The sequence below is a fragment of the Saccoglossus kowalevskii genome, chromosome 9, assembly GCF_978046115.1.
Source record: "Saccoglossus kowalevskii chromosome 9, keSacKowa6.1, whole genome shotgun sequence".
In the NCBI taxonomy this organism is placed as follows: domain Eukaryota; kingdom Metazoa; phylum Hemichordata; class Enteropneusta; family Harrimaniidae; genus Saccoglossus; species Saccoglossus kowalevskii.
Window position 1 is genome coordinate 26,124,766 of NC_140649.1, and position 17,706 is coordinate 26,142,471.

The 17,706-nt window shown below is 39.3% G+C and overlaps 1 protein-coding gene across 1 annotated transcript; it reads left to right on the forward strand.

Annotated features, from left to right (window-relative positions):
- The first annotated feature begins 493 nt into the window (after positions 1 to 493).
- On the forward strand, positions 494 to 14,317 carry LOC100370756 (uncharacterized). The gene is made up of 14 exons (XM_002734427.4): positions 494 to 623; positions 1,115 to 1,138; positions 2,451 to 3,019; positions 3,461 to 3,668; positions 3,793 to 4,328; positions 4,614 to 5,122; positions 5,445 to 5,685; positions 5,823 to 6,999; positions 7,108 to 7,971; positions 8,095 to 8,360; positions 8,476 to 8,950; positions 9,094 to 13,451; positions 13,587 to 13,815; positions 13,952 to 14,317. The coding sequence occupies exons 1-14, from the start codon at positions 572 to 574 to the stop codon at positions 14,119 to 14,121; spliced, it is 9,678 nt and encodes a 3,225-aa protein (XP_002734473.1). The 5' UTR covers positions 494 to 571; the 3' UTR covers positions 14,122 to 14,317.
- Positions 14,318 to 17,706: the final 3,389 nt, after the last annotated feature.

The following is a 17,706-nucleotide window of genomic DNA, read 5'->3' on the forward strand; positions in this document are numbered from 1 at the left end:
TCGTGAACAACACGCCCATCTATCACTTATTGATGATTTTTATATGAAACATGACAATGTTGTGCAAGTTTTATTTCAAAATACGACTTCCGGGCATTGTCCCTTCCCCCTGATCACGCCGATGCTGAAAGGAAGCTAAACACGAGCTCCAATGTTCAACTACTAATTTGACGGGAGACCATATACCTAACGTGTTTTTGCCTAATGTATCTATAAACAAAATTTTATCAAAAGTTAAGTGCTAACTGATAATAAAAAATACAACTCAACAAATTTACACCGCATTGAAAACTGCAAATCAATATGTTGTTATCGTCAACAGGACCACGAGATAGCCTCTTGTTGACGGAGTCCTTGAGGTGTTTACGGAGTGTGAACATTGACCAATCACACGGCCCCGTTCTGCGCAGCTACGATTGTTTTTGATCGCCACAGTCCATTGTTAACATTTTCTTATCACTAATCAAAGCTGACTTTTGATCGCTTATTGTGCCTGTGTTGGGAGTTCGGGTCTATATAAACGCTGGACGGGCAGTGAGCTAGTCATTGAGAACTACAGCATCCCACAACTATGAAGCTGTTGATACTAATAGTCGCTATAGGCGCTGCCTTTGCCGGCCCAGGTACGTCAAGCATTTTAATACTTGAAATATCTCATGCTGCCACATTATGAGGATATTGAAGCTGTTAATTTTGATCGTCCTTGATTTTTTTATTTCGATATTTAGAATTTTCTTTTTTTCTGCGATTCTGCATTGGATTGACTAGGATATTACAATTTCTGCCAATTTACGCGATTATTTCAAATTCTTGCCGTGTATAGAGTGCTAAAATATTCACCTCAACTTATGCGCAACATTTCGGCTTCATTAGGATAGTTCCGCATAGCCAGATTTCTACTGCGATGGATGCTTCTTTGGAGAATCCTAACTGCATCAGTTCAAACAAAGGACAGTTTCATCGATGCTCTTTTGTTCGAAGACTCTAATTGAACACTGTGCAATGCGATCTGCCAGTGCATCGACTATGATCTTTTCTTTATATCAAAGTTAAAATTCGCGTTAAAACTATCGTTCATCCTTATAATTCAACTTGTCTTTTTTTTATTTTGCAGTTCCAAGCTCAAAATCATGTAACCGTAAGTAGAACACTATTTTTTTACACCACCATTCTCCTCGAAGTTATTTCATTCTCCGTCTGTTTTCGATAATCTGCTTTGAGTGTAACTTAGTATGAATTTTGAAGACGAAATTGTGCAAAGATTGTTAGCTGCCATCAGTTTGTAATCTTTAAAGCGGGGGTGCGGGGGGGGGGGTGGAAGTTTCCCCATGTCGTAAACAACCCCATCCGTGCTAATTTGCATTGAATGGGATCTAGACTAATTTGCATATTCAATAAGAGATAAGAGGCGGCGAAGGCTTTGTCGTCCTTGGGAGTTGCCAAGTTAATTCTATTTCGTTCCCAAGTCCTTGACGGAAATTAAACAACACGCAATGGTTTATATGTAAAATGCATTTAGGCTTTTACAAGTGTTTTTTTTCAAATCACAAAATTCAATGCGCCTGTATTTCGGGTTGCTTTGTTACACAAGACCTGCTTATTGGTTACTAACTGAGAGATGATGATACGGACATCACTTCGACGTTAAAGTTCACAAGTTAAAGTTTACGTTAAAGTTTACTAAATTATAAATAAAAACATAAATATTTGTACCTTCACCAACTTGATCGCTAATAATAATTATAATGTATTTTCGGAAATTCCCAGTTTGATTTAGTATTTTGTTCACAACTTTAGCGAGCTCTGTGATTTACAGCGTTGTTATGGTACACGGTCATGTATGGAGTTACCCTGTCATCCAATCATATGCGTTTGACGTGACACGTAAACAAGTAACAATTCCAATATGCAAATGTTAATCGTGTGACGTTTCGGCTGTCAGTCATGTCTTATTTAAATATCCAACTTGTAAAAGCCAAGTATGTCTTAGGCATATTAGTGTATTGTTGATTCATTATTCATCACAAATTAAACAATAATAATATCTTCCTCTTTGTGTATTACTTTTTATAATATTGTTAATTATGTACTATTTCTGGAAATTAATTTCTCGCCTGAACGTCTTTGTATTTTGACGGCCAGTATTTCGCAACACCGAGTGAATCAATGATCAATGGAAAATAAACTGAACTCACACCACGTACTTTGCCTTATGGTAATGTCATCCCATTGTGTCAGGGGACTGAAAGACTTACCGCTTCGTGTTTCGCGTCTATTTCCGATCATGATATAAACTTATTCGTCATCTCAATATGCAACGCCCCTATATTTGGAATAAATAAATGGCGACACCCATTATATGTACTATCTTACATTAAAGAATTATTTCTGAATCATATTTATTTAATTCCTTATGGTTTGAATTTAATTTATTGATTTTATTTTCACAGAGAGATTTGAGGAGGGTCAGAAGTACTTCTACCAATATGAAGCTGACACAATGTCTGGCGTTGTTGGTACCTCCGAGAGGAGAAGCGGAATGAGAATTATCTGCGAGGTGGAGGTCGAAGTTCCAGATAAATATCAGCTTTCCGTGAATACACCCAAATGTGAACTTCTCGAACAGAATCCAGACTCTGAGGATCCATACTCCTTCAGAGTAGCACAGAATTCTCGCGAGTTCTCAAGGGAAATGTCACGTAACTCTCTCGTCGTTGAGGTGAACCAGGGTAGAATCAATCGCATCCAGCCACACGTTGAGGAGCCAGTACATATTCTGAACATCAAACGGGGTATCGTGTCTTCTCTTCAGCTGCCAAACGACGAAGACCTGAAGAACGACAGATTTCAGGCAACAAAGGACGTTCACGGAAACTGCACTGCCGAGGCTCAGATCTTGGAGATGAGTCGTCGTAACGACAACATCCGTAGAGTCAAGCTGGATAAGGATCTGTCCAACTGTTCTCGTTCCAACAAAACTTACAGCAGAGAATCTCCACTCTCACTACTGAGGAATATCGTAAGTATTTATTTGTTTTTCCACGTAAATTAATTTTTGAAGTTAATTAATTTAGTTATTAGTGATATCCAAATTGTGATAAATGTATTATATTTTTCGCATAATTATGCAATTTGTTACATGTTTGGTAATCTTATTATTATGTAAATATTATTCTCGTGAATGCGTTTTTCACGTGTCAGAATTCCTCAACTGACATCATATTTCGAGCTTATTCCTTAATTAAAAATATAGTTTAAATAAATTGCCTTTTTACGCGATGCGATGCTGGTTATTTCATAATAATCATCATCATGTGAATTATAGTATTTGTTTTTTTTCAAAAATCACCGACTGTTGGCGCTATAACACACCGTTTCTTGAGCTGGTATAGCGCCACCACACCACGCTATAAACTTCTTCTGGTTTGAATCTAATGAATTGAATTTATTATTATAACAGTCCGCTATTGAGAAGATGGTTAATTCCACCCAGAACTGCACGTATACAATGAGCTCAGCTTGTTACATCAAGGAAGTCAAATGTCAGGAAAGCCATACTTTCACACCTCTGTCATATAATAATTCTGGAGTGCAAACCAATATCAGCCAGGTTATGACCAGAACCAGAAGCCCAGAGAAGCTCAACCGTTTCGCTCGCAAACAGGATTGTAAGTGTTTTTACTGATTCTCCATTATAATACACGTTATATAACTTCAGATAAGAAAATATTGTAGTGAATTGACAGAGAACTATATAATTTATTTATATATTATTTTCCTTTATATTCACAGCCAGTAGAGTATACTCTGAGATCGCATATGAATTTGAAGTGGAACCAGAACCAACAAACACAACAATGAATACTACCCTGGAGGTGCTTTTCAATCTTGTCAACAAGACCGTCAATGAGACCTCTATCGATGCTCCACGTCTCTTCAACAACCTTGTTGCATCACTTCGTGCATTGGACAACCAGACCATCCACAACTTGCTTCCAGTTGCATGGAACTGCAGCCAGTATGGTAACTGCTCCAACAACCGTGAACAAGAACTCTCGAGATCCTACATGATTGATGCTCTTCCACAGTGCGGTACCTGGCCATGTATGTCCGTCATCGCATCTGCACTTATCAATAGTACCATCAATGGATCCCGCGCTGATGTCTTGCTTTATGCGTTGGCATTCGAACCAAATCCATCACTGCAGGTGATCAACGAGACTCTACGCATTGCTAGTGCCATCCGCAGCCGTCCAGCCATCCTTACACTCAGCACTCTGATCAATAATTACTATCAGAACAACGAGACTGCACAGAAGCAGAAGGAGGTGGGTACAAGAAGCAATTTATTTAGTCCTATACACACTGTTTCATGAAAGCTTAATTGTTTTTTTTAATATAAAATGATTATAATTGTTTTATAAATTTCAAATGAGAGTTTAAAACAATTTTACCGTTCACAACAGTCTTCATGGCCAGTAAAAGATCCATACATATTTTTTAACCTTCTATAAAAGACGTTCACGCATTCATGAATCGGAAAGTAGTACTGTCATTCATTTACTTGCCAACAATAGACAAATTATATAATTTTTATATTTTTTCCCCCAAAGCTGCCAGAACCAGTCCGCAAATCAATTCACCTTATGCGTGAAATTATTGGAGATGACTGCAACAAAGTCAGCAATGACATTCAATACGACGAGGCTGAAAACAACCGTCAAGTTCTGCTTGCACTGAAGGGTATTGGAAATATTGGAAGACCAGTACAGATCGAAGACAAACGTGAATGGTACCGCCAGTCTACCATTGTCGCCATTTTGATGCGTTGTGCCAAAAACCAAGCTGTTCCACGCAATGTTACCATTGCTGCCGTCCAAGCTTTGCGCCGTATGGAGAGTACTGATGAATTACGTGATGATCTGATGAGTCTGGTAAGAGATCACAGCAACGATGTCGAAGTACGCCTTGCTGCTTATATCATTCTGATGAAAAACCCATCCAGAAATAACCTGCGTGAAGTTGTCAGTATTCTGAAAAATGAACCAATCAACCAGATGCGTTCTTTCATTTCTTCCCATATTGCCAACATCAGGGAATCTGAGGAACCAACATTGAAAGAGTAAGTTTTTTTTCTGTCACTTTTGAACTAAATGTAGTTCACTTTGATATACTGTCGATCATTAATTATTATTATTATTATTGGGTTATTATGATTGAGAATTATGAGAATTGCTCTAAATAAAAACGAGTGAGCATGTAGAAATACAATAGAGCATATTTTTCATTAGAATTCTAAACACAATGAATAAAATAAAATATAAATATATTAAAATTAAATAACATAGAAAAAATACTTTATGGTAACATATGTTTGTTGACACTCAAATATGAATCATTTATTCATATATTATTCATAACCAAGTTTGATTCATTTTTTTCAGTTTGAAAAAAGAACTTGAATTTGTCCTTGTTGGCCAACAACTTCCAGAGATGGAACAAGACCTGCAAAAGCTCTCCCGCCATATGGAATTTTCAAAAGCTTTCAAAGTTCCATTTGTGAACCAGACTGTTGCCGCACAACTAGAAAGCAACTTGATCTACAGCCCAGAAGGTATCCTGCCACGCTCTCTGATGCTCAACATGACTGTCAATATTCTCGGAAAATCTGTTAATGTGTTTGAAGTGAGTATATGGTTATTTTGTTTTTGCTAATTTCACAAAAAACAATGTTTGAAATATTGAATGCAAGTAATCAAGCATTTTTTGAATCTTAGATTCAATCATAACTTTTATGTTTATGCATTTATTCTAATCCATAGACTGGCTTTGATGCTGAAGGTCTTGAACCATTATTGGAAGGACTCTTTGGACCTCAAGGTTATTTCCCCAACCTGAACCTGATTGCTCTCTTCAATAACATGACTGGAAATCTTGATTATCTTAACCCCAGACAAGAACCAGTGAAGAACAACGCATACAGCAAATTTAATAGCAAGATCCAGAAGTCTAAAAATGCTGTTGAAGAACCAAGATTCCTGGCCAATAAGATCCACAAAGCTTTGGAAGATCTTCATGATGATGTGAGCCACAAACAGCTCTCACCATCTGTATCAGCTTACATCAAGGTTCTTGGTAATGAGCTTGGATTTGCCAATTTGGATGACATTAAGAACCTGATGCCCAACATTTCTGTCAGTGATCTCCCATCTATGTCTGCTATCATGAAGCTTTTGGCTGATGGTATCGACTACAATGTCACCCGCAGCTACATGTTTTTGGAAGCCAACCATGTCATCCCTACTGGTATGGGTCTGCCATTGAATGTATCTGTCAATGGAACTACCGTTGTAGCTCTTAGAATTGCTGGTAAATTCGACATGCGCAAGTATCTGCAACAGGATGTTGTTGCCAGTGGTCTGGTGTCCCCAAGTGCTGCTGTAGAAATTGTTGGTCGCTTTGGAGTTAACGTACCACTGTTTGGTGAATCTGGAGTCCAACTGAATGCCACTATGTACCACAACTCCCAACTGGAAGGTAATGTTACATTGAAGGGAAGTGAACTGAGATTCAATGTTAACAAGACCCTCAAACCAATAAACTTAGTCAACATCAGTGCTGAACAATACCTGGTTCGTGGAGCAAGAATTGAACGTCTTGAAGGAATCAAAGAAAACCGCACTGAATGGAGCAACTGCACCAGTAGTCTTCTCAACACAACAGCACTATTTGGTCTTGACCTGTGTACCAGCCTGTCCTACAGCAATGCTAGCAATGTGACTGCACCACGCTTCCCACTGACTGGTCCAACCAGCTTTAATCTTACTGTAAACCCAACTGACAAGAACCTCACAACCTACACCGTGCTGATGAAGTATGAACAGATCAAGAAACCAATTGGTGCACAGAAACAACCATCTCGCAAAGTGTTCAAGCTTCGCAAGGAAAAGCCAATTGTTGAAATCATTGATGTCTTCACAATCAATTTCACTGCTCCAGGTACATTGACTTTGTTAAAGTAACTAACACTATTCACTTCTAATTGCCATAACAATCTTATCAAAGTAAAATTCATATATTTGATTTTTTTTTATTTATTCACAACAGGACAAAACCTGACCCGCAATGTGTCATCTCAACTTACCATCAACCGTAACAAGACTGAAGCTGTATGGAACTTCACCATTCCTGAGCTGAAGAATATTTCCATCGCTGCAGGTGTACAGAATATTTCTGAACCTGAGAGAAATGTCACCAACTTTGTCGCCAGCTTCAATGCTACCTATGGAAGCAAGAACTTCAGCAACTCCCTGCGTGTTCGTAATGAAACCCTTAATCTTACCCGTGTTGAAAATGGAAGAGAAATTATTATTCCTGTGAACAACTATTCCATGGCCTGGAACATTTCATTGAATGACCTGTTCTTCTGTGTCCAGAGTGATGTTGTCAACAAAACTGGTAACTGGAGCTCAAGCTTCAATGTCACCTACTACTGGGATGACCAAACACCAATGATGGATCAACTGAGACCAGAATACGTCATCAAGCCAGAAAACTACAGCAAATTCGAAGTCCTCTTTGAGCATGTTAACAAGTCCCTTTCCAATGAAACTCTGCTGGAGAGCAGACTTAACTTCACCTTCGGACGTCAAAACATATCTCTGATTCTCAGCCGCTGGAACAACACTCAAAATGCAACCAAAGCTATGAATGTTTCTTGGGTAAATAGTGGCGAACTCCGCACAATGAATGTCACCTATGAATACAAGAACAGATCTTCACCAGTTGTGGAGTCCATCCAGAGAGTATGGAACATGTCTCTTCCAGAATGGCACATGGCCTTAGTCAACGAAGTTGTCAACACATCAAGAGAGTTCAACACAAGCATGAACTTCACTATCTATAGCCAAAACAAGACCCTGAAGGAAGAATATAAACGTTATGATGAACATGTTCGCAATAAGCTCATTGGTAAGTACAACTGGAGTACTTAGTATGATGGAGACTTCTTAATATATGTTTTTTGAAATGAAATATTTGGTGATGTTATATAACAATCATAATAACATGCTCACTTGATTGTTACTATTGCAGAGTACTATGGTGTTGAGGCATACAAAGTTGTCCCAGACTGGTACAATGCTAGTATGACATTCAGCATTCGCAATGAGACTGTACCAAGCAGCAGACCATACGCAGAAGTTATTGCCACCAGCTTCAATGTCAGTGTAATGAACCCATTCAACAAGACAAGTATACATAACTTCACCATGGTTGGTAAACTTGTCAATGATAGTGCCATCAACAATGCCAACTTCAGCTACTGGGCCAATGTGAATGTATCTTTGCCATTTGTCAGTGTAAGTATACACTAAAATGTCCAATTGTATCATTATAAATTATTAAAGTCACTATAATACATCATCTTTAACCATTTCTTTGTATTGAATCCTATTTGTTTAATTGTTTTTACAGTCCAATGTCAGCATGAATATGTCCGTTTTGAACAACACCAATGGAGTTGCTGTATCATACAATGTTAGTGGACTGAGTTCAAATATCAGCTCTGTGCTAAACTACACCCATTCCTCCATGAACATGAGCCTGGTTTTCAACCTGACCAGTCCAGTTTACAACTATACTTCAAACCACACCATTTACAACAGCACCGAGTCTGGTATGGTCTACCTGTATAACTGCAGTGGCAGCACCAACTACACTCTACCAATTCAGAATTTCACTCTCCCAGAGATCGACAGACTTCTTGAGCTGATTCCACAACAGGTTTTCAACTGGACAGACCAACTCAGAAATGTTAGTGCAAGACTGAATGTGACTCTGCCTTATAATCTGACCATTCCAAGTATTGTTGGCAACATATCACTTCCATTCTTCAACATCAGTGTTCCACTGAATAGGACATTGCAACTGCTGAACCACACATTTTCTTGTAAGTATAATTGTCATTATGAATCTAAATGATATTTAGTTGAATATTGTTACATTATGTGATAAATGTGTCAACATTATTAGTCAAATCAGAATATTATACATTTTTTCAAAACTTATGATTCTTTATATTTTATCTTTCAGCAAACATCACCATTAGACCTGAAAATATTAGCATTTCTGTGAATGCCAGCCATCCATTCTTTGTCCTCAATGTAACCCAAGAAATTATCAAAGATGGTCCATTGGTCAACATGTCATTGTCCAAGATGCTGAATTCCACCGTTGGTGAACTTTGGAGAATTGCTAACACCACTACCAACAAGACCATGTCTGCCTGGAACAAGACTATGTCTCTTGTCAAGGGTTACAACATGACCAACCTGAATTTGACTGGAGTGAAGAAGAACCTTGATTGGTACAAACAGCGTGTAGAGAGCTACCTTAGCCCAATGAACATTTCCTTCTTGAATGAGAAAATCTGGAAACCGATCAGGCAGATGAATGCACCTGAATTGAAGGCTCTGAGAGAACCACTGCGTGAAATCAGCAGAGAACTTCCCAAAATGGTTGATGAATTGACCCCAGACGTGGTTAAGGATTGGGTTTACTATGGTAAAGATATGGTTTATGCATACACTCCATCATGGCAAAATCTGACTTCCTGGAACCTAACATCCTGGAACCTGACATCTTGGCAGAACATTACATCACTCAACATGAGCGATTTCTGGAGTGTGACAAACAGCAGCCTCTCAGTGATCAAGAACAAGGAGATCAGAGAATCTGTTCAGAGAATGGTCAATGCCACAGTCAACTCCACTTTGGCTGGTTGGGCACCAGTATCAGAAGTTATTTACCAGGTCCTCAACTCCAGCATGAATGCCACCACCTTTGTGAATTTCACCAGTCAATACTTTGGCAACATCACTGTCAACCATACAATGCAGCTTAACAGCAGCCAGATGAACCATACCCTGTACATGAACATGACCAGCAAGCCTGCCAATCTGACAGTCAATGGTACCTTCCTTATTGCCTACAACAGCAGTTTGGAACCAAACTCCACCCTGGTTAACAGTACCCTGTTTGTGAATATGTCTGGTCCAATTGCCAATCTGACCCTTAACAACACTTTCTACTTCAGTAGCAACAGCAGTTTGGAGCCAAACAGCACTGTTATGAATCATACATTGTTCACAAATCTGACTAGTTGGTGGGCCAACATGACTCTCAACCACACTATTTACCTGAGCAGCAACTGCAGCCTGGAACCAAACAGCACAGTTTTGAATCACACCTTATATACCAACCTGACTAGTATCCTGGCCAATTTTACTGCAAACCACACTCTGTACATCAGCTCTAATAGCAGCCTGGAGCCAAACAGCACTGTGATGAACCAAACTCTGTTTGCAAATCTGACCAGTTGGTGGGCCAATATGACCTTAAACAATACTTTCTACTTCAGCAGCAATTGCAGTCTAGAACCAAACAGCACTGTTATGAACCACACCCTGTCTAGCAATCTGACCAGTTGGTGGGCTAACATGACCTTCAATCATACTCTGTATTTTAGCAGCAACAGCAGTCTCGAGCCAAACAGCACTGTTCTGAACCACACCCTGTCTAGTAATCTGACCAGTTGGTGGGCTAACATGACCTTCAACCATACTCTGTATGTAAGCAGCAATTGCAGCCTGGAGCCTAACAGCACTGTCCTGAACCACACTCTGTATACAAATATGACTAGTTGGATTGCCAATCTGACTCTCAACCACACGTTGTATATAAGCAGCAACTGCTCACTGGAACCAAATAGCTCTGTCATGAATCACACTTTGTCAGCCAACCTCACATCTCCCTGGGTGAATGGTAGCATGAATCATACCTTGTATGTTAGCTCCAACAGCAGTCTTGAACCAAACAGCTCTGTCATCAAGCACTGGTTCTTGGGTAACTTCAGTTGTTCATGGGTCAATGCTAGTGTAAACCATACCCTGTACATCAGCAGCAACAGCTCATTGGAACCAAATAGCACCGTGATGAACCACACTCTTCAAGCAAATGTCACATCTTGGCTTGCCAATGTTACCATCGACCACGATTTGAGACTTAGCTCCAACAGCTCTTTGGTGCCAAACACTACAGTGTTTAACCACACCTTGTTCATCAATTTCACCTGCCCAATTGCCAATGTTACATTGAATGCCACCATTGAAGCACTCAACCTGACTGTGTACAACCAGACGATATTTGTTAACTTCACTGGACCTCTCCTGAATATCAGTGTAAACCAAACCATCAGAAATGAAAGTTTCAGCGTTAATGTCACTGCTCCTGGATATGGTTGCCTCAGCCTTGTTGGTCAATTGAAAAATGATAGTGTACTCAACGTTTCAGTCATTCATCAAAATTCCTCTCATCCACACATCAATGTGACTGACCTCAACCTGTTTATATCCCTGAACAGAAGTGATGTTATCTATGCCAACCTTACATGGCATCCACGCATTCTGAACCACACACTCAGCTTCCTGAATACCAGTATCTCCATGGCCAACACTACCATCAACAGAACCATTGATCTGTTTGTGAAGCCAGCAGTGAATGAAATCCTCAACGTCTCAATGAACTACACCATGAGAGTATGGGAGGTCGTGAAGAACATCACACACAATGAAACTAGTCTCATCAACCAGATTATCCGTGAATTCACTCCACTGAACTGCACTGTATTTGAGCTGGTTAACTACACCGTCTCTAACTTCACCCAGATTGCCAACAGAACCATCAATATGACCATTGAATTTGCCAAGAACCTCACAAGAGAAACCCCCCTTGTCAACTGGACCAACTTTGCCATCAACGTGACAAACAACTTCACTGGATCAGTTCAAGAGGTATACAATATTAGCATGGCATACTTGAATAACACCCTTCCAGGATGGATGTACCGTTATTATGAAGTAGATCGTCAACTGAACCAACTGAGCAATCTTAGCCAATATGAACAAATGGTGTTGCAGGTATGGAATGAAACTGAGAAGGTTGTACCACAAGTCGCTAGATATGTAGCCAACAAAGCCCTTGATAAAATTGTTGTATTTGGTAACAACAGTGTTGCAGTCAACATCTCACACAATCTCAACGTGACCAGTCTGAAGAGCTTACCAAGTCTAACCAATAACCAATGGGAGGTCCTCAAGACACAATACAATCTTATTAAGACCATGCTGAAGAGAGTACCATACATGAGTAGACATCTTCGCTTGCCATCTGTTGATCCATTTGTACAATCTGCTATGCTCTTTGGTGCAGGTCATGTATACACATTTGATGGACGTTACTATGAAGTGCCAAGATATGAAAACCGTGAATGCACATATGTGCTGGCCCGTGACTTTGTAGACAGGAACTTCACCCTTCTGTCAACTGAAGATTCCATTACCTTAATCACCCGTGATGTTGCAGTAGAAATTGATGCCGAAAATATTGTTAAGATTAATGGCAATCCTTCAGCAACTGAACTCCCATACCAAACTGAGAACAAGAATGTCACTGTTATGCGTAATGGAGATTGGGTGAATGTGACTACAGTATATGGCATCTCTCTGCTCTGTGACTCCAAGAACCTGAACTGCCTGGTAAATATCAGTGGATGGTATCATAATAAAACCCTTGGTCTCTTTGGAACCAATGACAATGAAGCTAACAATGACTGGCGTAAACGTGATGGCAGCAATGCAACAAATGTTGTCGATTTCATCAATTCCTTTGAAGTGTCTGGACTTAGAAGCTGCAAGAAGAACCCAAGCCGTTATGTGAATACAATTGGCCGTGATGAAGCTTCATGTAACAGCCCAGTTTCTCCTATGTGCGATATCCTCTTCAAATCCAAACAATCACCATTCGAGCCATGCTTCAGCAAGGTTAACCCAGAACCATTCAGACAAGCCTGCTTGGTTGACTCCCCAAAATGCGACGCTAGACAGGTGAGAGGTATCTGCTACAGCACAGCCGCTTATGTTGCCATCTGCAATGCCAAGGGTGTAAAGGTCAATGACACCAATGAATGCGAAACCTGTGAAGATAACAACCGCCAACGATCCCAGAATGAAGCTTGGATAGAAGACAATAAGCTCACTGCTGATGTCGTCTTTGTTGTATCTGAGAGTTCAAAAATGTCAAACTCCCGCAAAGATCAACTGGAAATTCTGGTCAGAGAAATAGAGAGTGAGCTGAAGAGAAGTGGTATCAATGACAACCGTTATGCACTTGTTGGATTTGGTGGTAAAGGAATCCATGCTCCAGGTCACCAGCACACAATCAATGGAAAACTCTACAACTCTGACAAATTGTTCTACAGTGGTGCCAAGGCTCTTGAATTCCAAGGTGAATATGCTACTGATGCCTTTGAAGCAGTCAAGATTGCTGCTGAGTTACCATTCCGCCCACAAGCAACCCGCCTGGTCTTCTTGGTCACCGAATCTGAACGCTCTGTAAGTATTACTTTTGGAAAAATTTATCTAATAAAAAAATGATACATAAATCGGAAAAGCTGAATGATAATTTTAAAATTAAATTATAACTTTGATCAAGAAATAATGAATCATTATTTTTACATTTTCCCATAGGCTGTTAATGTGTCATTGACGATAGACGATATCCAGAGCATCCTAGACAAACATGCAGTCATTTTGAACGTACTTGCCGAATACGATGAGCTCAGCAAAAATGGTGTATATGGAGTTAACTTCAGAGGAGATTACATCACTGGAAAGTATGATGATATTAAGAAGGGTAGTCTTAAACTTCGTAGCAGAATTGGTGAAAGCTATGCCAAATTGTCTTCAACAACAAGAGGTACGTAGAAGTAGTATATACAGTCGGGTTATAACATGGGACAATCAAATGAAGCAAGAACTTTTTACTTTTTAGATTACCTAAAAATTATAGTGTTCACCAGTTTCTCATAATGTGATTTTTAATTCACTTTCAGGATCCCTCTACTCACTGGAAAAGGTCGAGCATTACGACTTCCTTAACAAGATCCCAGAAGATGTCGCTCGCCAAGTTAAAAGTGAGGTCAGAAATGCCAAGAAAGTGTGCGAGTGTGTAAGGAACGCCTATGGACGCGCTGTCACCGAGTGCAGAAGTATGCGTACTTAGATCTTAACATATCAAAAAAAAACTAAATCCATTATGATATCTTTTGTGGATAACTGTTTGACCAACTTATTTTAAAAAAAAAATCAGTAGTAATCTTTTGTTTTACTCACGCTTTTCGATTTTAAATTGTTTTTATTTTATTTTATTTTATTTTCAAGTTCTCTCTCGAATAAAAATTATATTTTAAAGCACTGAATTACAACTGACATTACTGTGTACTTTTGAAGACTAGACTCCCGCCATTTTCATTACCAAACTTGTTTATATATTTGTTGTATTTATATCGCATTTCTTTGTGAAAGCCTGTAGTAACTTAACAATTAGGCTTAGCAATTAGAATAAAATGGCGGGGTTCTTAAATCTAGTGTCTATGTGTGTCTGTATCAACCCATGGAATTTTAAAGGTTCCCTGATCAAAAAAATAATTTGGCACTAAGCAATTACTTTTGGTCGCAAACGCCACTTTATTTCAATCTGGCCCCTCATCAAATCCTATTCTGTCCCATCAGCTGAACTCGTCAAGCCCTGCCCCCATCGCCTTCCCTTATCCAACCTAGTTTCTCGGCTGGATCCAGCCTTAATCAAGTTGGGCTCCCTCCCACCTGGATTACTAGCCCTACCCGACTCCCATCATGTCTTCAACCTGGTTCGTTTGGACTATTAACTGGAACCACCCTTGACTAACCTGGACCCTCGCCTCGCCTAACTCTTACTCTACTCGCTTAGTCCCACTTCGATTTCCATACAACTCCAACCTGATTCTCATTTAGACTTGTGAATGACTCTTATCTATACTATCACCTGCCTTCCATCAACATTCTCACCTGACCCCCATCTACATTCTCACCTGTCTTCATATACACTCTCATTTCACTCCCATCTACACTCTCATCTGACTACCTTCCTACATTCACCTGATACCCATTTAGACTCGTGCCGGACTCTATCTCTTCTATACTCGCCAGACTCTCATCTACACTATCTCCTGACTCCCATCAAGATTCTCACCTGTCTCCCATCTACATTCTCACCTGTCTCCCATCTACACTTTCTTCTACACTCGCCTGATACCCACTTTGACTCGTGTCTGACTCTCGTCTACACTATCACCTGACTCCCATCAACATTCGCATCTGTCTCCCATCTACATTCTCACCTGTCTTCCATCTACATTCTCAAATGTCTCCCATCTACACTCTCATATGACTGTCTTCTACACTTGCCTGATACCCACTTTGACTCGTGTCTGATTCTCATCTACACTATCACCTGACTCCCATCTACATTCTCACCTGTCTCCCATTAACATTCTCCCCTGTCTCCCATCAACATTCTCACCTGTCTCCCATCTACATTCTCATCTGTCTCCCATCTACATTCTCACCTGTCTCCCATCTACACTCTCATCTGACTGTCTTTTACACTCGCCTGATACCCACTTTGACTCGTGTCTGACTCTCATCTACACTATCACCTGTCTCCCATCAACATCCTCACCTGTCTCCCATCAACACTCTCATTTGACTTTCTTATACACTCGCCTCATATCCATTTTGACTCGTGTCTGACTCTCATCTACACTCTCACCTAACTCACATCTACACTGTCATCTGACTCCCATCTACACTCATCTCCCGTCTCCAATCTGACGTCTAACTGAATTCCACAATATTTCAGTCAACTCTTAACCTGACCCTAGTCACATGACCCAACCACCAATGATTGGCGTTCCATACGTATAACTTTAAATATTAGAGATTGGACCGTGCCGCCTTAACTCCAAGTTAATCGCCCATTCGTACACACAACTGTTACTCACGTAAAATATTGTGATACTAAAAAAAACTGTTCCCGTGTTTTTGTACTGCATGGTTCGTCATAACTTAACTGAAGCACGTGTAGTTTCATTTCTCCTGGAACATTTCGATCTGTTATTTTTGAACACTAACATTATATCCCCCAATGTTTAGTATTCAAAACAAACAGATTTTAAAGACCTAAACTGAAAATAAAAATGAAAAAAACCTCCCCTACTTGTATCCGATATATACGGGATTGATACTGTATTCAATTGATTTTGACTCCACCGTCCATCCTACAGTGATTTTATTCATAGTACAAGCTACATTTATACTACTTGGGAGCAATTATAATTATATCATCTCTACTACGAGGGAATCAATTTGAATGGCTGAGAGAATAGTTTTATTCATGCAAGACGGTCTTATTTTTTTTTACTATAAAATCATTTTGTAAAAGGGTGGTGGTCGTCGTACGCGTCGTGTTCGATGCGGGTCCCATGTTACGTACATAACGTGTATGAACGCGTTTGTTTACATGAAATTCGATGACGAACAGTGGCCTTTAAATGTTGGTATATGTAAATAAGTGGTGAAAATTGTATGAAACAAAAAAATTATAAGTTTGACTTAATAACCTTTTTTCGGCGGTGGCCCGTTTATCTCACACAGTCCTTCATTCTCGTCCGTAGCTAATCATGTGATTTGTTCAGTAAGTAAGGTATAACTCTTCTAGTTACTGACAAACCTTTTATTTTTCAATGGCGTTTAATTTTGCTATTTTAATGCTTTGAGCCTATTTTAATACTGGGTTTTAATGTCACTAACTTGGCTGGAAAACAATGTTTTCTATTTGTATTTGGCATCTTGACGAGGATTTAATTCAGTGGACATACAGTTCGAAGTGTGTCCCATGTTTCGTATACAACAAGTATGTGTAAAATACATATTTTAGTCTTTTGTAAGGTAAGACGTCACGGTCCAGATTGCATGAACGAATATAACATAGAAATATATGTGCAATGTATTATTAATAATTACGTACAGAACTGTTTGGTTTATTTCTTTAAATATAATTTTGCTATGCGATAACATGGATATTTCAGTGGGAACAGGCATAGAAAATAACTATCGTTCGGGTTTATGGCGAATTTAGAAATTTCTATAAATTTTCAAGATCTTCATAGCGTAAAACATAATCATGCCAATCAAAATACAATCGATATTTGAACTTAGAAACAAATACGTATAGAAATGGAGCTCGCATATCGACGATAATAAAGGTTATTTCACATTGGTTTATCGTTGACATACTTTGAGTGTTGGCTCAATACTTAACGCGTTTATCTGCTGCTAATATACTTACATTTGCGGTTGTTGGCTGGGAATAATTTTTGTATTCTTAACGCGTGAGTACGGCGAACTTAAACATCTCTAGTGATACGCAGAAACATTATGACCTCTAAATAGAAAACGCGTATTTTGTTTTCTGTGCTTTGTTCGGATCGCTTACATGCCTGATGACATCAACGCTTTTCCACACAGTATCGTACACAAAGAGCGTCACCCTGAGTGCGGCACCCTTTATGTCAGTTTACTTACGAGCGCACCCTCAGTATGTGTTTGGCAATGTTTCTGTATCTATTTATCACATTTGCTGAATTCAGACATGATATCGAGTATTTATATAAAACATAAAAAAGTAAACTATTCTTGCGTGCTCAAAATGAATAGTATTCCTTCGGATTAAAGTTTAAATTGTCGCACTTGACAGAGAGTGATTCTG

Coding starts and splice junctions, on each gene's coding strand:
- LOC100370756 (XM_002734427.4), top strand. CDS start 572: ATGAAGCTGTTGATACTAATAGTCGCTATAGGCGCTGCCTTTGCCGGC. Junction 1,139..2,450: donor AAGCTCAAAATCATGTAACC/GTAAGTAGAACA, acceptor TTATTTTCACAG/AGAGATTTGAGGAGGGTCAG. Junction 8,361..8,475: donor TATCTTTGCCATTTGTCAGT/GTAAGTATACAC, acceptor TTGTTTTTACAG/TCCAATGTCAGCATGAATAT.